The sequence below is a fragment of the Fulvia fulva genome, chromosome 6 (assembly GCF_020509005.1).
Source record: "Fulvia fulva chromosome 6, complete sequence".
NCBI classification, from domain to species: Eukaryota; Fungi; Ascomycota; class Dothideomycetes; order Mycosphaerellales; family Mycosphaerellaceae; genus Fulvia; species Fulvia fulva.
This window is the reverse complement of record NC_063017.1, coordinates 1,865,512-1,886,622: the sequence shown is the minus strand read 5'-3', so window position 1 is coordinate 1,886,622 and position 21,111 is coordinate 1,865,512. Positions and strand designations below refer to the sequence as shown.

At 54.1% G+C, this 21,111-nt stretch overlaps 10 protein-coding genes across 10 annotated transcripts; 4 read left to right on the top strand and 6 right to left on the bottom strand.

The window, feature by feature from the left end:
* Positions 1 to 288: 288 nt before the first annotated feature.
* On the top strand, positions 289 to 2,316 carry CLAFUR5_06926 (Anaphase-promoting complex subunit 8; the record flags this gene model as incomplete). Its single annotated transcript, XM_047906074.1, has 2 exons — positions 289 to 386; positions 441 to 2,316. The coding sequence occupies 2 exons, from the start codon at positions 289 to 291 to the stop codon at positions 2,314 to 2,316; spliced, it is 1,974 nt and encodes a 657-aa protein (XP_047763083.1).
* Positions 2,317 to 2,434: 118 nt separating this feature from the next.
* Positions 2,435 to 3,346, top strand: CLAFUR5_06925 (Dihydroanticapsin 7-dehydrogenase; the record flags this gene model as incomplete). Its single annotated transcript, XM_047906073.1, has 1 exon — positions 2,435 to 3,346. One exon carries the CDS (start codon positions 2,435 to 2,437, stop codon positions 3,344 to 3,346), a length of 912 nt encoding a protein of 303 aa, XP_047763084.1.
* A 142-nt stretch (positions 3,347 to 3,488) lies between these two features.
* CLAFUR5_06924 (Trigger factor) lies at positions 3,489 to 6,401 on the bottom strand (the record flags this gene model as incomplete). The annotated part of the gene is made up of 1 exon (XM_047906072.1): positions 3,489 to 6,401. One exon carries the CDS (start codon positions 6,399 to 6,401, stop codon positions 3,489 to 3,491), a length of 2,913 nt encoding a protein of 970 aa, XP_047763085.1.
* Positions 6,402 to 6,814: 413 nt separating this feature from the next.
* Positions 6,815 to 7,656, bottom strand: CLAFUR5_06923 (putative O-methyltransferase ustE; the record flags this gene model as incomplete). Its single annotated transcript, XM_047906071.1, has 2 exons — positions 6,815 to 6,880; positions 6,928 to 7,656. 2 exons carry the CDS (start codon positions 7,654 to 7,656, stop codon positions 6,815 to 6,817), a joined length of 795 nt encoding a protein of 264 aa, XP_047763078.1.
* An 863-nt stretch (positions 7,657 to 8,519) lies between these two features.
* Positions 8,520 to 10,111, bottom strand: CLAFUR5_06922 (Uracil catabolism protein 4; the record flags this gene model as incomplete). The annotated part of the gene is made up of 3 exons (XM_047906070.1): positions 8,520 to 8,603; positions 8,657 to 9,736; positions 9,794 to 10,111. 3 exons carry the CDS (start codon positions 10,109 to 10,111, stop codon positions 8,520 to 8,522), a joined length of 1,482 nt encoding a protein of 493 aa, XP_047763079.1.
* Positions 10,112 to 11,791: 1,680 nt separating this feature from the next.
* On the bottom strand, positions 11,792 to 13,120 carry CLAFUR5_06921 (Isopenicillin N epimerase component 2; the record flags this gene model as incomplete). The annotated part of the gene is made up of 2 exons (XM_047906069.1): positions 11,792 to 12,963; positions 13,021 to 13,120. The coding sequence occupies 2 exons, from the start codon at positions 13,118 to 13,120 to the stop codon at positions 11,792 to 11,794; spliced, it is 1,272 nt and encodes a 423-aa protein (XP_047763080.1).
* A 456-nt stretch (positions 13,121 to 13,576) lies between these two features.
* Positions 13,577 to 14,894, top strand: CLAFUR5_06920 (1,3-beta-glucanosyltransferase gel1; the record flags this gene model as incomplete). The annotated part of the gene is made up of 2 exons (XM_047906068.1): positions 13,577 to 13,666; positions 13,722 to 14,894. The coding sequence occupies 2 exons, from the start codon at positions 13,577 to 13,579 to the stop codon at positions 14,892 to 14,894; spliced, it is 1,263 nt and encodes a 420-aa protein (XP_047763081.1).
* A 188-nt stretch (positions 14,895 to 15,082) lies between these two features.
* On the top strand, positions 15,083 to 16,321 carry CLAFUR5_06919 (Pre-mRNA-splicing factor cwc2; the record flags this gene model as incomplete). The annotated part of the gene is made up of 1 exon (XM_047906067.1): positions 15,083 to 16,321. One exon carries the CDS (start codon positions 15,083 to 15,085, stop codon positions 16,319 to 16,321), a length of 1,239 nt encoding a protein of 412 aa, XP_047763588.1.
* Positions 16,322 to 16,426: 105 nt separating this feature from the next.
* On the bottom strand, positions 16,427 to 18,239 carry CLAFUR5_06918 (AB hydrolase superfamily protein; the record flags this gene model as incomplete). The annotated part of the gene is made up of 8 exons (XM_047906066.1): positions 16,427 to 16,561; positions 16,625 to 16,729; positions 16,800 to 16,890; positions 16,950 to 17,049; positions 17,115 to 17,424; positions 17,785 to 17,896; positions 17,961 to 18,007; positions 18,114 to 18,239. The coding sequence occupies 8 exons, from the start codon at positions 18,237 to 18,239 to the stop codon at positions 16,427 to 16,429; spliced, it is 1,026 nt and encodes a 341-aa protein (XP_047763587.1).
* Positions 18,240 to 18,633: 394 nt separating this feature from the next.
* CLAFUR5_06917 (Pheromone B alpha 3 receptor) lies at positions 18,634 to 20,140 on the bottom strand (the record flags this gene model as incomplete). Its single annotated transcript, XM_047906065.1, has 2 exons — positions 18,634 to 19,520; positions 19,567 to 20,140. 2 exons carry the CDS (start codon positions 20,138 to 20,140, stop codon positions 18,634 to 18,636), a joined length of 1,461 nt encoding a protein of 486 aa, XP_047763590.1.
* Positions 20,141 to 21,111: the final 971 nt, after the last annotated feature.

Here is a 21,111-nt window from a genome sequence, read left to right as displayed (position 1 = left end):
CTTGGAAGAGAAGGTACGCCAATGTTGGGCAATGTCGTGGGGAAGGAGCGAGTGTAGGAGTGTTAGAACAATGAATGCCTCGAATGGTAGTCTACGATTGTCGCTGCTTCCGCAAATTGTGCCTCGAGGTTCAGGGTCTTGGCCGGAGCTGTCTGTACCTGCAGGCTGCAGCACCGACGCGCCAATCACGCGTCGTGTTTACAGTATGTAGCAAAGAACATGGGATGAAACCACCATCGCCGTGACATACGCACATCACGATAGGCAGGCCGACTGCGGAGAGAAGATATGGCGCTGCCTGCGGAACAGCAAGCAGAACTGCAACACCAGCTCCAACGAGCCATCGTGGCATGCAACGAGCGATGCCTTTACTTTGCCGCCAAGTGGTAAGCGATGGCCTCGGATCCTCGATGTAATGTGTGCTGATGGCGATGTGGAAGGACTGCAGAGCTGCTGAACTCGTTTGCCGACGCAGAAGACTTCTCGGCAGATACATCCGACACCGAAGCAGACGACGACGACGACGACGACGACGACGAGGCAGAAGTTCCGCCGACCAACCATGACCGGAAGGAAGCAAGGCTGGAAAAGAAAGAAGTGCCACGCTACCTGATGGCCAAGTCCTTCTTCGACTGTCGAGAGTTTGATCGCTGTGCTGCTGTCTTCCTGCCAAACCAACTTCCTCACAGTACACCCAACTCGACACTCCTTTCACCACTAAGCGACAATCCAAAGTCAACCCCAGGCAAACAGAGGCAGCGACCGACGTCATCGCCTTGGTCCGCAAAGCCTCTCAGACCGAAGTCTGCGCCTCTTCCGAAGAACCTCAGTCAGAGGTCATTGTTCCTGGCGCTTTACGCACGCTACCTTGCTGGCGAAAAGCGTAAAAACGAAGCCTCTGAGACTATCCTTGGGCCTCACGATGGACCAGCTCTAGTCAACAAGGAGGTTCTTGGCATCTCAACTGTCTTGGAAGAGTACTTCAACTCGAAAGGCGGCCTCGGGAATATGAGCAGCTCGCAAGGATGGCTGGACTACCTTTACGGCATCATACTGACCAAGCTGAAGTCGGAGTCACTCGCCAGACAATGGCTCCTGCGGAGTGTAAACATCAACCCATACAACTGGGCAGCGTGGCTGGAGCTCGCATCTCTGGTCGAGTCACCTGAACATCTCCAACAAGTCAACCAGCACCTACCGCAGAATATCATGACCTTCTTCTTTCATGTGCACTGCAACCAGGAGCTATTTCAGCAGGAGAAAGCTGTCTATGATGTTCTTGCTCAGATGCAAAGTATCTTCCCTCGCTCGGCTTTCCTTCAGCAGCAGAAGGCGCTACTTTTGTACCACGCTCGTCACCAGGAGGAAGCAATGGACATATTCGACAACCTGATACGCAATCACCCTCATCGACTCGATGGTATGGAGATCTACAGCAATATGCTATATGTCCTCCAGAATCGGCCCAAGCTAGCGACACTAGCAGCGATGGCAAGCGAGACAGACAAGTTCCGACCGGAGACAAACTGCATCTTGGGCAACTACTACAGTCTCATAGCGGAACACGAGAAGGCTGTCCTACACTTCCGTCGCGCTCTGCAGCTTGATCGAAACTGCCAGACAGCCTGGACTCTGATGGGGCACGAATACATCGAGCTCAAAAACACCCAAGCAGCCATCGAGTCGTACCGCCGCGCGGTCGACACTAACCGCAAGGACTATCGAGCGTGGTATGGTCTTGGGCAAGGATACGAAATGCTTGAATGTCACAGCTACAGTTTGTTCTACTACAAGCGAGCCGCTGCATTGTGTGCGGCCGATCCGAAGATGTGGGCAGCAGTCGGCAATGCGTACAGTAAATGCGGCAAGATCGTCAACGCAATTCAAGCCTTCAAGCGTGCCCTCATCGTGGGCAGTCAGATCGACGTAGGAGCCAGCTTTGGCACATCGACATCAGATCCACTCGCGCACGCAGTGGGAGGCGCCTTGGATCCGCGGGTGCTGTACGACATTGCTTTGCTGTATGAGAAGGAGAGCAACTACGATGAAGCTTCAGCATACATGGAGCTGACTCTCGCACAAGAGGACGGCGCAGAAGAAGGTGAAGAGGGCATTGGAGTCACGCAGATCACGAGTCGCGCCCGTTTGTGGCTCGCGAGATGGTGTCATGCTCAGAGCGATTGGCAGCGCACGATGCAGCTCGCTAATGAGCTGATACAAGATAGCGTGGAAGTGGAAGAAGCAAAGAGCTTGGTGAATGAAGTGCGTAGCAGACTTGCTCTGGCCGCACAGGAGGAGTCTCAGTTGCTGGGTTGAAGTTTGATGCGTATGTGTAGCTCATGCCGAAAGCGGAAGATAAACACGCTACTGCACGACCCACAGTGCATCCATCACTTCAAGCTTCCAACCTCATTTCCCTTCCCACATAACGACAATGTCAACCCATCTAACCACCCCCTTCTCCCTCGGCTTCGGTCTAGAAGACTCCCACGTCCTCATCACCGGCGGCTGCGGTCTAATCGGCCGCGTCGTAGTCGACGCTTTCCTCGCAGCCGGCAGTCGAGTCTCAGTCCTAGACCTCCCCGAAGCCATCAACATTTTCCCAATCTCCAAAATCGGCAATCTGCGCCTGTACACCTGCGACATCTCCTCTACCTCTAGCATAGACGCAGCTTTCACAGAAGCGGAATCGCACTTCGGCACAGTAGAATCCTGCCTCGCCATCGCATCGATTGATCTCTCCTCCCTACCTCAAACGGACTCGATCTGCGATTCTGATCCGGACGTTTGGAGGAAGATCTTTGATGTGAATGTCCATGGAACCCTTCTGACCGCGCAGCGCTGGCTCCGTGGAGTGAAAGAGGCTGTCAAAGATCCCGTGAAGGTAGCTACCCTCCGCAACATTTCCCTAACCCTCATAGGCTCCGAAGCCGGCACCTTCGGCGTCCGCGGTATGCCCGCGTACGCCGCAGGCAAGTCGGCCGTCCAGTATGGCCTGTTGCAAAGTCTGGCGAAAGATGTTCCCCGGATTTTTGGCAAGGCGAGAGTCAATGCGGTAGTCCCGGGGACGGTGGACACGAGCCGGTTTAGAGAGGAGGTGGAGAGGTATGGGGAGCAGTGGAGGTGGGCGGAGAGTCAGGCTACGGTGGGAATGGGGAAGGCGGTGCCGGTGGAGGATGTGGCGAGGATGTTTTTGGTGTTGGCGAGTGAGAGGTTTGGTGGGAGTGTGCACGGGCAGTGCGTTAGTGTTAATGGGGGGAAGATGGGGAGTTTGATGTGGATTCCGGGGGAGGGGTTGGGGAGGGGAGTGGATTGGAGTGTAGTGGGCAGGGTGGAAGGGCAGTAGAGATGGAGATATGTCTATTTGGTCAAAGTACAGGCGCTGATAGAAGGAACGAGATCCAAGCAATACTCTATACCCAGCACAGGGAGTGCACAATCCTCCTGAAAAGGACTACGCCTCCCACCCTTCGCCTCGAAAGTCTCACTCAATCATCATCATCATCATCATCATCATCATCATCATCATCATCATCATCATCATCATCATCATCATCATCATCATCATCATCATCATCATCATCATCATCATCATCATCATCATCATCATCATCATCATCATCAACACCACCAACCACAACCCCACCCCCAATCCTCGGCCTCCCCCGACTCGACCTCAACTCCGGACTCTGACTTCCAGCATCCGTCTGCAGCCCCATCTCGGCCATAGCACTAGCCCTCTCCTCACTACTGGGTCCCCTCACACCCCTATACTCCGCCTCTCCGGCAAACAAGCTGATCAACCTGTCATTATCTTCTCCTGCCTTTGCCGCCAAAAGCTTGTCCCTCTCAGCCGCCGGACTTCCAAACCCATGCTTCCATCCCTCTCCTCTCCAAAGGCTTCCAGAAAGGTCGAAGGTGGTGTCAGTCCTTGGCTGCGAGACGGAGTGCAGGGTTCTGCTGCCATCGGGGTTAGTAGTGACGCGCACGCCGTCAATGGGGGTCAAGAGGCGGCCCATGGGAGGACCTAAGTCTGAGGGGGGCTCAAAGGTATCATTTCTTGGCTGCGAAACGGACTGCAGGGTTCGGCTGCCATCAGGGTTAATGGTAACGCGCACGCTGTCGACAGGACGGAGCCAGCGGCCATTAGATGGAGCGGAATTGGTGGAAGGCTCGGAGGTGTGGTATTGGGGCGATCTGTCGTAGCCGTCGGACAGGTCAACTGAAGAGCCTGCCAAGCCGTCTAAAGAGCTGGTGATGCTGGATGCGCGGTGGTTAATGAGGTACTGGAGTGGATGCTTGGGCTCTTCTTCGGTGCGAGGGGTCTTAGTGGAGGGATCGGCTGGTTCGAGGGGCGTTGTTTTGGTTGAGGGTTCGTTGAGTTGGTCTTGGAGGGAGGCGATCTGAGACTGAAGGTCTACTATTTGGCGGCGGAGGGAGTATATTTCGGTCTGCTCGGACTCTTTGTGCTCGACAGCGTTGCTAGAAGACCTCGCCAAGACAGGAACGGACTCAGAACGCGGTTTGATTGTCTGAGTAGGCAATCCCAGCGCAGCACATCTACTCTTCAGAAGAAGCTCTGTCATGTCACCCACGCCTCCCACAGCTGGCTTCGAAGGCGCCCTCACGGGAGCCATTGAGCTGTCCCCGTTGACAAAGTCCGTTCGATTTATACCATGTAGAAGAGCCGGATGTACGGCAATAGGCCCATCCAGAGAAGCGTGCATGCTAGTGATGTATCGAACCTCATCGATGGGCTCCTCAAAGCGCACATGCTTAGCAAAATTGCCAAGCTTGACACCGCCGATATTCGCAGATTGAGGCTTGCTGTTCAAAGCAGTGAACGCTGCACCATGATATCCTCTGCTGGAGTGCTCGGCACAGTACGAGCAAGAGGCGTTGTGGCAGTTGAATCCGTTGAGACCTGTGTACCTGGGTGCAGACTTTGCACCCTTGCTGCCAAGAACGATGTCAACATGAGTCTCATCCGCACCTCTTAGTGACTTCAAGTCTGGCTTCGGTGTGAGCAGATCTGGCGCAGGGGCTGGGACCTCGCTGGCGGTATCTTGTTCTACTCCCTCTGGTGGGTCGGGGTGTGATGGTTGAGCAGATGTCGAGACTGGCTCAACATCAGTGCGGTCCCAGAAGCTCTGATGGGAGACAGCATACGAGCAGGAAGGGTGGTAGCCTAAAGGCTTGCTGATGTCAACCTCCTCGGTCGTACCGGTGGTATCATTCTCAGCGACTGACGTGGTCGCCTGGAGAGGCTCAAGACACTCAATATCTGCAGTAGCCGCTGCAGGCAGTACGCTCAACTCCGGTGTGTCAGGAGCGCTAGTATGGCCACGACTGTTCAACCACGCTCGATGCGCCAGCTCTCTCCTCACGATCTCAAGGCTCTTCTTCTCAGCTGCTCGGTGATCAGGTCTGTCAAGAAACCCATCGACCCAGTCATACAGCATAAGCCGAGTGAATCTCAATACGTCAATGTCAACGATACGGACCTCCTTAGCATTGAGTGGGTGCTCAAGCTTGATCATGTTGACAGCCGAGATGCCCAGAATTGAAGCATCGAGGTAGTGCCATGATGCGAACGCGCCTTCACCTCCGCAGATGGTAGCGTACTCCTGCGGTGCTGGTGCTGCGAAGAGCTTGTGCTCATCCCCGATGATATCGACGAAGTGAGCGTCATTTTCGAACCAGCTTCGCTTCGCAAGGCGACGTCCTTTGAGAGCATGGTTTGAGTGATCAAGATCATCGGGCAGTGGTCGCAGATCATGCGGACTGCCATATTCCGTATGCTGGACAGCAGTGCTGGTCTCGATGGCGGCCGCTGGAAGCTCCCAGATATTTTCGAACTGTCCGGCAGTCGATTGGGTGGTCGATGCTAGGCTTGATTTAGGCTTGCTGACCACAAATGGCCCTCGCGAAAGCACACTCAGCCCATCAAGCGGACTTCTAGGCGGCGTGAGAGGTCCAGAGACTGGCTGCTCCTTGTTGCTAGCAGTGACCATGCTCGTATACCGAGACAGGAAGCGAAGATCAGCCGCCAGAGCAGCATCATCCACGTCTGGGTTAACACACTCGATCGCTCTCCGCTCGAAGAAGTCCGCAAGCCGGTCCATGGTCTCAAAAGCATCCGCAGCAGTCATCGTTTGCACATCCCACGGAAGATGTGCCTTCCTAGGCTCGAGCTCACAGACAAGCGGCCATCCATACGAGTGCAATCGCTGACAACTGTCCTTCATGAAGGTGTACAGAGGCATCGAAGCTGCCAGATGACCGCTGCAGAATTCATTCTTGATGAAGGCTGCTACGCCTGCGATCTGCTGCGCGACTTCGATGATACCGTTGAGTTGTGTGGTGCTTAGATCGTGGGTCGCTGGTGGTTGTGCAGGCATGGTGGCCATCGAGGCTTCTTGTGCTGCCGTGACAAGATGTTGACTCGTCAATGGAGATTGGGAGAAGAGCTCCCGATGGCCAACGATATGTGAACATGATGCTGTTGTAGATGCCGTGAAGCTTGCATCTTCGCACTTGCTTGTGTCCTGTGTGCTCTATACCATGCTGCTAGATCGCAGTAGCACGCGACTGTGGCCGGAAAAGATGTGCCATTGGTAGTGCCACAGCAAACAAGCGTCGGTGAAGGAGGTAACATCCATTCCGGACGGTTGGCATACAGGCGTAAATACTACTCGGAAGATTAAATCGTTAACAAGGTCTTCCTTGTCATACAAGCAAACAAAAGGGTATCTCGCTGCTCTCAATAACCGCGCGATCCTCTACTCGGCGTCTCTTTCGTCATCGCCCTCGTCTAATAGACGTACGGAATGAACCTGTACGGCGTAGCCTCCTCATACGCGCGATATTGCTCGCCATACTACATCATAGTCAGCATAGTCCGCACATGTCCGACTCATCACTCACCTTCCCCTCCAGATACTCCCGATGCGCCGGAATCGTCACCTGCGTGAACTGCCAACACGACAACGCCGCCAAAACACCAGCCCAAGTCCACCCTCCCGCCGCCAGCGCATACCCCATCCTCCACAAGGTGTAACCAAAGTAGTTGATATGCCTCGCCAGTCCAAATAAACCACCTCCATACACTCTCCCCCTGTTTCCGTCCCTCCTCTTCCAGTTATGCCTCTGCTGCTCACTCACCAGCTCCACCAGTATTCCCGTCACGTACAACGCCCCGCCCACTATCAACGGCGTCTGCGGAAACCCCTCACCATTCACACTCGCGCTCGTCTGCGCACATACGAACAACATGCTATTAATCGTATCCGCCACTGCATTGAAAACTGCCACCTGCGCGCCAAAGCCCGGCTTCAACTTCTCTTGCATTGTCGCCAATAGGTGGTAATTCTGCTTCGCTACACTTCCTACACTCATCGCCCATAGGATCGTCCGATAAGGTGAGAGACCCAGGCGGTCGAGAGGCGTGGCAGTTATCCATGGTGGACCGGAGGGCAGGGTAGTGCCGTGGAGACGGTGGAGGAGGGGTGCGCCCCAGGATCGTTTGAGGATGCCGTATTGGAGGACGGGGGAGGCGAGGCGGCCTAGGAAGAAGGTGGTTGTTTCGATGGGGGAGGGGGATGTGAGGCCGCGTTGGATCGGGTCGTTGCTGCGTGGTGAGGGATGTGGAGGCATTGCGGATATGTGAGAGGTGAGAGTGTGGGTGTGATGATGGACCTACCTGTGCTAGCGACAGCGACCTACGTACTTGTAACACAATGATGAGAGCTCCATGTAGCCGGACGGCGTGGTCCATTGCCGACGGGAGGAGCGTCGCCTTGGCTTGAAGTGTCAATTGCTTTTGCCATTTCAATTTAGGAAATCTCCATTCTGCAGTAAGGTGGCTTGAAACGTTCAGGATATGGCGTTGACAATAGCAGTCAGAAGGTGTCGGTGTGAACATGAAGTCGAAGTTGAGGTCGGGTACGAAGAAGTTGGACCGGGCCCGAGCAAGTCCCGCTGAGCATTTCTGCTGAAGCGGCAACAACAACATTCAACACTGACACGATACACATGGAAGACCATCGGGATGAACATTTCTTTCGAGGCCGTCTATCATAGTCTATGTTCTCGCGCTGTACGCGCGCTGATGGCTGCCGGACATTCAACATTACCAGGACTCTCGTACAGGTCCTTCCAGCAAGAAAATGCCTTCTTCATAGCCATGTTCTGTATGTACACCACTTTTCCCTTTCCTGTCGTGTTTTGAATTCTCCACAGTGCATGACCATCGGCCGTCAGGGATGAAGCATGACTTCGTAGCTCGAGTACTAAGTCGTGCTTGTCATGTTGCTGTCGCCGCCACGGACCGGATGCGCTCGCAAAGGGTTGTAGCCACGCGGTGCACATAGTCCATTCTCGTCAGTGCGACTGTGGCGTCTGTCTGCTGCGCCTTCGAGGTCGGCCGAGAGTTTTTGTACCCAGGATCCTCGTGGAAAGCAGGCTGCGCCATCCCATTGCGGAGGATCATACTCGCATCCTGAGAGCAACGAACTCAACTAAAATACCGTGCCGTCGGATAAGATCATGATGGGTGGCTCCTTGGTGTTCGGTCTAGACACTTCTGCGATTTCTCTTCCGCCCTGTGGGAGTGATTAGCAAGGTCATTCGACGGAGGATGGGTGGCATGACTGACCTTCCAGCTGCCTGCCTCGAGCATTTGTGCCAAGCTCAACTTCTCCTCGCCGGAAAGCCCCAGCAGAAGATTGACTTCGGCAAGTAACTCGTCGAGAAAGCCGACCGTAACTGCTCTCCACTCAACAATGACATCGTCATCCGCAGTGAAAAGTGGCACGACCTCGACGTTTGGCTGTCCTTGCCGGGTAGCATTCATCTGATACTGCTCTAGTCCTCGCGCGGCATCATCCGGCTTGAGTGTGAGAAGTGCTGTGTCAACTAGTAGGCCACCATTCCGATATTCTGGAAGGCCCGTCATCAACTCCACTCCGACAAAGTGTACATTGGCCAGCTTTTGCATGGGAACCATGAGCGAGTAAGTCAGCCATTGCGTGAGCTTGTGGAACGGCACGATGTTTTCCCACGGATTATTAGGACGTGATGGCATCGAGCCGCATGGCCATGCATCTCCAAGCGGCACGCCATCTATCTGTGTTCGAGTCGCTGGCCATATCGCTGACAGACCATTCATCAGCGTGTCCCATAATGTCGGCAAAGGAATTATCGGGATTGGGTTGGCGTGCGTCGATGGGTGTGCAAGCAGATAGTCCAGCATATTGCCAGGTCTGGCCTCTGGTCCAAAGATCTCCTGATTCAGGAGCGCATCTCCCAGGCAGATGAGAAGATTAGTCCGACCGACCAAACCATCGATCGGGTTTTCGTCCGTCACTTGTAGACCTCGCGCCATCTTCTCGGTTGTGAGCTTCTTCAATCCCTCGCTGTCCACTTGATAAGGCTCATCAGGCTTGCTGGAGAACATGCCCATCTTGAACATTTCCAAACTGGCCACTGCTAAGCCTTCGCTGCGCCTGAACACTTTGCCACTCTCCTTGGGCTTGTACTGCCATTTCGTGCCTGCGCCTGCATCGAGCAGCACAGACACCAAGAACAGGTCTATTAGTCTTCGTGTCCGCTCCTGGCTGTCTACAGTGCTCGGCCAAGTCTGCATAAGCTGGTCCACTCTCGGGCGACCTCCAACCTCGAAGTGTTGCCAACGTCCATGAGGCGGTATAGTGTGATAGTCCGGAGCAAAATCGCGCTACATGTCAATCAGCATGTCGTATTCATACAGTCCACGTCAGGAAGATGTCCTCACTTTGATTATTGATACAATATACTGAGCAGTGTCTGGAAACTTGGACATGTCGACATTGAAATGGCGCAATTGATTCCTCTTTGCCTTTTCCAGGACGAGCTTGCTTCTCTCTCGAACGGCGTAGATGCTGCGTAGGTAGCCGGCTGGATCCAGGTTTGGATCAGGCGCTTTGGGTAATGGTATATCCGGCACGGTGGCGTTTTGCGAAGGGTTGCTGTTGGCACGCTGCATGGCAAATGGCTTCTTGAGAGATGGTCCGTTGGATGTTGAGTCTCTGTGCGAAGATTGCTTGTTCTTGTTTCTCGTGAAGAGACCCATGTCTGCGCATGTGGCCGCAACTCTGGCTGCGCCTATCTGTTATCGCTGCTCCGGTATGATTGGGTGGTGCAGTCGGGTGTCACGTTGCACGCCGCGGGGCGCTGGCCGGCGGGTAGCCTGTTACGGGCTCGTGCAGGTGTTCATAGGTTCCAACTTCCAAGGTTGTACTGTGTGGAAGAACGGTGAGGGCGGAGGCGACGAGATTTGATGTTTGACAGCAAGTTGACGCACGTGGGGATCAAGCTCAGTACGAAAAGTCGAATGCTCCTTCCACACTACTTGCATCGTCTCGATCGTTGTTTCCAGGTTGGGAAGAAGACTGAGAGCCAGATGCAAGGGTCTGAAGCTAGTGCCTCAGACTGAGCCCGAACCGTCGGCGCGGTCCAACAACCTTAATTGTGAACCCACGACAACCTCGGAACACAGTATGCCTGATGCCATATGGCTGTACAAGACAACTAAGAAGCAGTGCTACATCTCGGCAGTGTCCTATCAGCAAGCAGAATGCTCTCCATGCGAATCAAACAGCTTATCCCAACGATTTCCCATAGCGGCAGTCACGACCTGATCGGTGGTTCGCACGGCAGCACTGGCCCGGATCGGCGCCTGGGGTTGGGTTGGTTTCAGTTCCCTTTGCAACTCACAGTCTTCTCTACGCGTACGCGGTCATGCACTACACCAGATGATGCCCTTGTTGATGCCATGGGGCCTGACTTCGACAAGCAGATCCGCTCCGCGCAACATACCATCCGGCACATGTCTTACACACCATTGATTCAAAGAGCTTCCAACATGCCAGCATCACAGGTCCAGCCCACTTCGCGATCCGGAAACTTCTCCAACATCGAACTAATCCGTGTCATACTACAACATCATCCACTTCACCTAGTGGCATACCATGCGGATAAGCGAGCCGTTCGCCATCGGTATCTGGGAACCGGCACATGGGCAGAGCACGAGCATCGTTCGCGCTACGGGGCGGCTTGAAGTCCGACCATGCTCTGGATTTGGGTAATGCATCCTGTTCGACACAGGACTTTCGACGTCGCTGCTAAGAGAATTCGCATCGCAGGTGAGCCGGCTTTCTGACAAGTGACAAGAAGGCACACTAGATCATGGCTTTAGCATAGACTCAAGCTCATTCTCTTCATGGGCCGATGAAGTGGTGGGCTGCCTGTAACAAGATCTGGGGCCGCCTACTGCTGTACTGGGATCCTGCATCGCAGATTGACACCGACCCGAGGAGAGAGCGGAGTTCAACCAGATCAATGTGAACGACACATGCAGAATCACGAAGCAATCACATGCCCGATGGCAATGGCAAACTAGAGATGCGATCCACTGATCCATCATCCATCCACAAGGTGTGGCCACGCCGTGTCCAGATGGCTGCAAGCTTCGCCCACTATGGCCACGGCCTCACACCAGCCATTACTAGCAAGATGCCCGCCCGATATAGGCCTGTCACGACCGCCTTAAAAGCCCTCTATAGTGACCCCGGGCTGTGGCCACATCATGGCCACAGGGTGGGCAAAAAAGTGGCCATGTGGCTGTATCTCATCCATCGGTGGCCTCGCATCTCTATGGCAAACAGCTCGCTGCAACAGATGTTGGCTTAACATGGATCTTCGCGAACCGCAAATTTGTGTCGATCTGTGGGACGATGGTACTCGAGTGGGCCTACATTCTCGGTCTTGACCTTGGGACTTCGAGCGCTTCGCATCCTCCCTCATGGACCTTATAGTGTCGCCCCTTGATCCAGCCCATCCATTTCCCAAGCACCTCCTCGCCGCCTTCTCCAGGTCTGAGGCCTGCCGGGGTCCAGCCCTCGCCTTGAACGCCCATGCCTTGACCAGTTGCCGGAGGACGTGTGTCGGCGTCGCCTTCGGCAAGAGCCAGACCAGGAGAGCCTTTAAGCGTGACGATCGGTCTCTGGTCGAAGCCGGCTTTTTCCAACTCCCTCTGCTCCAGAACAGGTGTCACGCATGCATCGGTGCCGTCGAAGATCTTCTCCCAGTCCGCTCGAGTCTTCTGCTTGAATAGCTTTGTGAACGCTTCTTGCTGAAACTTCCAGGTCTTCTTTTCCTCCCTGTTATTAGGCCACTGGTCCTTCTCAACATTGATCTCTAATCCTTTGAGCAGAGCAGCGTAGAACTGAGGCTCGAGCGCACCGACTGCCACATACTTTCCATCCTTGGTCTCGTACGTGCCATAGTAAGGCGCACCACCATCCAGCGTGTTCGTACCACGAGCACCATTCCACATTGGTGTCTTGGCCGCGAGTCGTGGCATTGTCGCCAGATGTGCGGAGCCATCAACCATGTTTGCCTCTACCACTTGTCCCATACCCGTCTTGGTATCTCGCTGATACAGAGCCAACATGATGCCCATAAAGCATACTGCGCCTCCGCCCGCAAAATCTCCAACAATGTTTGCTGGTGGATATGGCTTCTCGCCTTCTCTACCGAATGTCCCCAGCACACCCGATACTGCAATGTAGTTGATATCGTGGCCTGCCATGTCTTTGTACTTGCCATCGCGCCGGAACCCTGTCATTCTTGCAACGATCAGTCGCGGGTTCAGCCGGAGTAGTACCTGTTCGGGACCCAGGCCCATATTTTCGAGCACGCCTGGCCGGAAGGGATCGATCACGACGTCTACTTTGGCGATTATATGTTTGAGGAGAGCAATGCCTGCCTCCGTCTTCGTGTTCACTGTTATGGAGCTCTTGTGTCTGGTTAAGGCATCGTTCGTCGGTGGAGGGGGATCGTCTGTGAATGCTTTGGGGTGGGCACGGTCGACGCGAAGCACGTCTGCGCCGTAGTCGGCGAGGAGCATTCCAGCGTAGGGTCCTACAAGTTGTCGTCAACTATCACGCATTGCACATGCTGCCGTCGTAGCGATCTTACCTGGTGCCAGTCCGGCAAACTCCAGGACCCGAACACCGCTCAATGGTGGTGCGAACATGCCTTTTCTGTTTGTGAAGACTCCTTTGCCGCAATATGACATGTACGAGAGGACGATAGATGTGAAGAGAACAACGTTGCTGTAACTTACAGAGGAGGTGGTCTTACGACTCGCTAGGAGCGATGTGGTTGTAGAAGTGATAGCCTCGGGAGTCCGAGGGAGAAGCTTTGAGCTTCCCAAAGCATCCGATGCCATTGCCAGCACAGGGTCGCTTATCCGTGCTTCCGTGGGTCCACTCTGCCCTCTCTTCGGAGGGCTAAGTGGACTCACAACAGCACGGATAGTCTAGTGCGGGGATAACGCGAAGTCGCGAACTTCTTTGTCGATGCAACATCCTTCGTGGTGCAAGGTGGCAACTCCATCATGTCTGCCAGCTGGGATCCACGTTTTGGTTCAATGCTGACTACAGACACAGGAGGGACTCACAGCAATGGCCAAGTATTCAGCGTTTCACTACACTCTCGTTGGGGACTGACCTTTCGTTTTGCTACTGTGGACATGTCCGAGCTACAATACTACCTGAGACCTAGACCAGCATACGAGCCTGTCCGCACAGAAGGAGATGTGTTCTGGCGAGATGGCGACAGGGTACGCTGCGCTGGGAACGATCTAGCTAGATAGACAAGGCTGATCTCGAATGCAGTTCCTGATCAAGGGCATCAATTACTTCATCCGACATCCGAAACCACCAGGCGAGCCGCTATATCCTATCCACAAGGTCGACTGCTTATCTGAAGAACATCTGGAAACACTTCAACGGGACGTCAAAGTCTTCCGCGAACTCGGCCTCAACACAATCTTCATCCCCTCCTTGGACCCAACCAAGAACCACCATGAAGCGCTCAAACTCCTCGCCCAAGCAGGAATCTACGTCCTCGTTACCATTGGCGAAGGTATCGCTCGACCACCCCAACCAGACGCCGGCTGGCCATCCTTTGACACAGACTTCGACACCCGCACCTACCACACAACAGAGTCCCTCGAACGCAGCATCCGCATCGTAGACGAACTCGCCAGCTATCCCAACGTCCTCGGCTTCATCGTAGATGGCAGCGCTCTCGTTGACCTCAAGGCGACCAAAATTGCAGAAGTCCACCGGGCTCACGTTCGAGACATCAAGTCCTTCCTCCATCTCCGCGGTGGGAGACAGATTCCTGTCGGCGTTGCATTATGCGAAATCTTGAACTTTCAACTTCAGGCGGTGCAGTACTTCTCCGCTGGCCCATCTACCGATCTCAGTTGTGCAGATTTCATTGCCAGGGAGAACTGGAGCTGGGCGTGTAAGTCAGATTTCCGAATTTCCGGATGGAAGAATATGGTGAAGATACTGCAAGAATACCCTATCCCAATGTTTCTGGGGGAGTATGGGACTTTTGTGGGGTATAGATTGTGGGAGGAAGTTCCATGTTTGTACTCGCGAGATATGACGGGGGTGTTTAGTGGAGGATGTCTGTATACCTACTGTGATGATGGGAGTAAGTATGGGATTGTGGAGGAAGATGAGGGAGGAGGGATCACGAGGAAGCCGGAGTTTGAGCTGCTGAGGAAGCACTTTCGGACTGTCAATTGCCGGATGCCGGAGGAGCTTTATGATAGCCATGTGAAGGATTATGAGAGCTGGACGGGCGAGTTTCCGGAGCGAGACGAGCACTGCTGGTTCGCGACGAGGGATTTGCCGGAGTGTCCTGTTGACTTGGAGAGGTTCATGCTAGAGCTCAGGCAAGAGAAGGAGTGGGAAGTTATCAGCCACAGAACGGAAGGTCTGAAATTGTGGAACCGTGACTGCACGGTCTACAATGCTCTATATAAGGAGTAAGTGTATAGGTAATAACGAAGAAGTTCTATGTCACTGCACTGTGAGTGCATTCGTGGAAAGTTGCAGAAGCTGCTCTTTAGTTAGCGGCGGGAACCGCCGATTGGCTCGTCCACCAGCTCGTCACTCTCAAAAAGTCCTACTGCGAATCTCTCGATCAGGCTTGCGAGCACCCTCGACACAACAGCAACATGGCCGACTCCACAGGAATCGAAGCGACGAGCGCACCGCTATACGAAGATACTACTGCACCATCTCAGGAACTCACCAAGACCGACGGCACTGTGCAGAAGAAGAAGACCAAGATAATCAAGCGCAAGCGACGACCAGCGCGGCCGCAACAAGATCCCTCCACCTTCAAGACCGAACCACCACCACAGACGGGAACTATCTTCAACATATGGTACAACAAGTGGTCGGGAGGTGACCGTGAGGATGCGATATCGTCGAAACACCAAGCAAAAGGACGCTGCAATGTCGCACTCGACAGTGGATACACTCGCGCCGACAAGGTGCCAGGCTCTTACTTCTGCCTCTTCTTCGCGCGTGGACTGTGCCCGAAAGGCCAGGACTGCGACTACCTTCACAGACTCCCCAACAGCAGGATAGGGAAGGAAGGCGGACTCGGCGACATCTTCGCCAGTAACGTGGACTGCTTTGGCCGCGACAAGTTCAGCGACTACCGAGATGACATGGGCGGCGTGGGATCATTCATGCGACAGAACAGGACACTCTACGTCGGCAGAATCCACGTGACAGACGATATCGAGGAAGTGGTCGCGCGGCATTTCCAAGAGTGGGGACAGGTGGAGAGGACGAGAGTGCTGCCAAGTAGAGGCGTCGCATTCGTCACATATGTGCATCTTGCAAACAGCGAGTTCGCGAAGGAGGCCATGGCACATCAGAGTTTGGATCATAACGAGACGTTGAATGTACGATGGGCCACAGTGGACCCTAATCCGGTCGCACAGAAACGAGAGGCAGCAAAGATCGAGGAACAGGCAGCTGAAGCCATTCGACGAGCACTTCCGGCCAGCTATGTCGCGGAACTTGAGGGGAGGAGATATGAAGGTGCAGATCCTGAAGAGGAGCGCAAGCGGAGAAAGATCGAAGGAAGCTTTGGACTGAAGGGTTATGATGCGCCAGATCATGTGTGGTATGCCGCTGAGAAGGCAAGAATTGAAGGTGGTGAACAGCCAAAGATGCTCGAGAACGGACAGGCGGAGGAAGATGACGAAGATGGACCGCTGCTTATTGGCAATGGCAATGCATCAGCACAACAAGCAGCTGCAAACAACGGCCTGCTCGGCGCATCAACACTGGCTGCACTGCAGGGCTTCAAAGCGAGCTCGAACGGCGAGAAGAAGGCACCGGATAAGCCAGCCGGACCACTTGTGGCGTACGGGAGCGATAGTGAGGATGATGATTGAAACGAGCGCCTCCGATGAAGGACTTGGAGCACATATACAGCCTACTGGAGGGCATGATCCTGAAGGGTGCGAAGAGAGCGACTCAGAACACAATCGTAATCTCCGCTACGCCCGACTCTGCCTCACACTCGCAGCAATACGCTCGTTCATGAACATCGCAATATCATTCAATCCCTGCTCGGTCGTCTCGGTCCCTCCCACAGGAAAGAATGAGAAGCCATGAGGAGCACCCGGGTAGATCTGCAAAAGATAGTCAGAAACCAGAATCAAGCTCTTTGAGCGCATAGTGTATGTGCCCCATACCTTCGAGATACTCTCAGCACCGCTCATAGCCCACTTCGCAGACATCAAGACGCTATCGTCCAGTAAGGGGTCCAGGGTGCCGCATGTGAAGAGCGCGGGTGGGAGCTGTAGGTCTTCGTGTCAGTCGCTTGTCCGTTTGCGTTGCCGTATTGGTGCACAAGCGGGACAAACTCACTTTCAGTTTGTTGAGATTCATAAACAAGGGACTAATCATCGGATCCCGTTTCTGCTCTTGCGTCATGTTGGGGAGGTATGCGTCGGTGTATCTAACCCACATATCAGCTCAAGATACAGCAGTGCAATGGTGTGAAGGGGACTTATGAACTTTATCATGATGTCCACATCCAACACCAGCGGTAGGTCGAAATGCCAGGCCTGAGGGAGGAACCCGCTGATATCGTAGGCGCCGAAGTTCAACACCAGACCTAATTGTCGCCCCATCGTCAGCTGAAGTCGCCCTATCCTCCGCTTGCTCCGCAGCTGTACTCACCCGTAAACGCAAACCCCGGCCTCGTCTCGAGCAGTTGATAACACGTCAAAACACTCAAATGCGCCCCCGCACTATCGCCTCCCATGAACATCAACGTCAAGCCATACTCCTTCTCGGCATTGTCCACGAGGTACTCGGCGGCGTCGAAGCAGTCTTCGTTGCCGGCTGGGTACGGGTCTTCGGGGGCTAGGCGGTACCCGATTGAGATTACGGTGAGCGAGGAGGAGGTGGCGTAGCGTTGGAGCATTAGGTCTTGGAAATGTTCGGATTGTAGGACCCAGCCGCCGCCGTGGATGTGGAGGAACAGGCCCTGGGAGGGGCTGGGTTAGAGGGGGTCGGATGGGGTGTGGGAGGAGGAAGGGGGTGGGTGTTGCGAGGATTTGTTAAGTCGTAGTGGACGGTAAGAGGCAAAAAGAATGAAAAGAGCAAAAACAATCGTCTTCGCTCGAATGGCAAGCACGCCGAATATTCCCTTCCCACCTTGATGTAAGGACGTGGAGGTGATACACGGTGCTCGCGACTATGGGTTGAACAGACTGTTCTTACCATTGAGCCATCCGAGCGAAGACGACTGTCGAAGGGTTTTCCAACGCGGCTCAATATAACGCTTGCACCAGATTCGAAAGCATGTGATTCCAGGGTCCATATTGTATGAGCAGAATCCACGTACCTTCGACTTCCCATGTTCCGGCTCGAATGTCCTGGTGGGTATATCTCGTCCAACTTCACGAGAAGGTATCTTGCCGTTCTTTCCAGCTTCGAGGATGACAGGCTTAGGGATGCTATCGGACTATCAGATGGCACCTACAAGGATATATTAGGCTATGGATCATGGGTGAAGCTTACGGCGTCTCTCCATTCCATCTCATCTGTCTGTACTTCTCGGCACCGACCTATACACCGACCAGTCAGACCATATTCGACATTACTCCAGGAGCACCGATCTAAAGTGCGATGCAGTCATGGCTTCAAGAGACTCCATCGTTTCTACTTGCATACCTCATACCACTTCGGCCCATTGTTCATCACCTTCATCAACCCATCATTGAAATCCTTTGTCTTCTGTGTGATATTGGCAGGGTCGAACTTGCTGTAGTCCAGCTTGAGGTCTGATTCGAGAGGCATAATGAACTAGACGTGCCTGACAAGCTTGCGAGCGAACAAGAGATATGACGACGCAAATGCAAGGTCGGAAGGTAGGCGGAGTGAAGTCGGTGATATGACCAAGCATCTCCATGTGTGGTCGAAGAGGAAGGTGCGGGGAGCTGGCCGGGCTGAGAGCCCGAGGTCGGATGGGACGGCGTCGTTTTTGCCAATGCATTGATAGTAGAATGAAGAGTAGATTTCTGCTGGAAATGATGCGTTACTTCTTGGATTAGTCCCCGTTTCAGGAGAGAATGGTATGTAAGTGATGTTGCTGGCACATAAAGTAACTCACTCTGGGTATCCTTCGCTTCCTGCTCTTTCATCCTCATTCTCTGATCTGGAACCTTGACACATCTAGCTCCCTGATCACGCTCTATACCCCTTCATATGCCTTCGGAGGCAGCGTCTCAGCAGTCTCGCTGGCTTGTCTGAACTCCTTCTGCACCAGCACGTCTTGTCCACCCATGCTCATCGAGCGGAAGTGCTTCGTGGCAGTTGGTGACATTGGTTCAGCCGATATGCTCGATTGGATGTGGTTGTTCATGTTGCTCAGCATGAATGGGTCGTCGCTGTACGATGATGATGGTTTGCCCCTGCCGAAGATTTGCGTGAATGATCTAGATCCGTCCTTCTTCTTCTTCATCGGTGGCGCCATGTCGCGAAGCCGACGGGTCTCTCGCCTCTCTTCCTTGATGCTCTCCAAGAATGACATCTTCTTTGGGCTGTCGTCGTAGGTGGTTGTGCCTGTTGTACTGACGGTGTTGGTTATCGAGGACATGTCGGACTCTTTGCGGGCCATCATCATCTTCGCCTTGCTGCCGATGGAGCTGATAGCTGCACTGATGGAGCTCTTGCGTGTGTTGGCAGGGTCGAGGGCAGGGAAGCAGCGACCGAATCCCATCGCCAGCAGAGCAGTGCGGTAAGAACGAACGGCGTCTTTGCCGAAGCTGAAGAAGCAGAACATGAGGAACCCTCCTACCAGCCAGACGATCTTCTCGGCAGGGACTATGCCGCCGCCACTCTCGAAGCTGGCACTGTTCCATCTATACTCGGTTGGATGGTGTGTCTCGTTCCAGCTGTATGCCGTGATCCTAGGCAGGGAGTTCTTGATCACAAAGAAAGTCCACATGGGGAGCAGGCCGGCGATGACAATTGCGCAAAGCAGGTACAAGCGAAGGAACCTCGACTTGGTGGTGCGGCTGTTTGCCAGAATTGCGTTGAAGGAGCGGCGGTACCGGACGAGCCGCACGGCGATGAGGACTGCTTGCATTAGCGACGTTCATGTTTTCTGTTCGAGATGACTTACTGGAGTAGCAGGCAGCCAACGCGATCCACAGCAAAGGCGGCAAGAAGATAAATACAAAGCTCACCCACGAAGCATCTGAAGTCGGTACGCATCCGCCGGTACTAACGATCGTGATGCGCCGGTCTTGTACGACGTAGTGGATGGGTATTTGTAGAGCTGGGATTGCAAAGCAACAAATGCTGTCGATCACGTAGCCGCGTCTCTTCTGCGCAGTCGTCTGCATGACTGCAGCTCGGCTCGTGTCCATGACGTTGGCCAGATGTCGAAGTACGCAGGACATGGCCGCTGGGAACAACACGTTGAGCATGAGGTCCAGCTTGACACCGACATCGCAGAAGCCCATGCCGTTGTACCAATGGTCGAAGTTGTCGTGCGACCAGATGATGGCATTCAAGGCCAGATAGAAGTTGGCGTATACCGTTGCCGCGGTCATGGCGGTCATGGGGAGGTTCCGATGTTGCCAGTGCTGATGTACTGCCGGCATGTTGATGATGCCAATGATGATTCCGAGGCACGCCACGATGATGGATGCTGGATATGGCTTGTCCATGAAGACGTAGTGAGCGGTCTCCATCTCGGCGGTGGAGTTGATAGTGTACAGTGCCTGCTGGCCGACTCAGTCGACCAGGAAGTCGGCTACGTTGGGTGGTGGTGTTGACAAGTTTGCTGGAGTGCTGGCTCCGAGTTCCAGGGGCGGCGGATCGTCGTCAAGTCCAAGTCGCTGGTCACGTATCTGTAGGGTGGCTATGACGGCCAAAATGGTAGCAGCGAGAAGGCAAGTAAAGGTCGAAGTGCGTTGGAAGGGTGAGAATAGTTCGGCAGCACTTCTCAAGGTGGTTCTGGACGTATTGAGCAGGATGAATAGGCACACGGCCAATAGCAACGCGTCAATAGCAAGAATCGTCAATAGAAGTGTGTCTTCAGTTAGCAGCGACGTGAGCATGACTGTTGAACAGCGCTGGCGCCATGAGGCAGGACAGGGCAGGCAAGAGCGACACGGTCAATGTTGCAGCAGTGCCTACGGGGGCTGACATGGCTGTCACTCTAGGGGTAGCTCGGCTTGTCGTGTCGTTCTTTGAGCATATGCTTGTCGTGAAGCCGTTTGGGGCGTGGGCCGGAAATAGTCCTCAATAGGCTTCGTCAATAGCAAATTCGAGACTGTCATTGACGGCAAGAGCAGCCACAGAACAGGCAAGGCACCATGTAACCAGAGGCGTATGTAGTGGGACGTCCATGCCGGAGAGGGAGATGGTCTTGGCCCGATGAGGGAAATGTTGATGATTGTCCTGATGGAGCGATGTTCGATGCTGGACGAGCAAGGTATGCGCCACAGCCATGCTGCGTGCACGTGACTCACCAGCCACACCAGCCACACCTCGCCACACATCGTCCTTGTACCTAACTCCTTCCTTCACCCTAGCTTTCACACTTCTTCACTTCACCTAGACTTTCACCCTTTTTCTTGTACCAAGTCTACTGCGCTCGTTTCCTGTCACTGGATGCAGGTCATGCCCGACTCGAGTTGCACAATCATGTGGCCGTCAC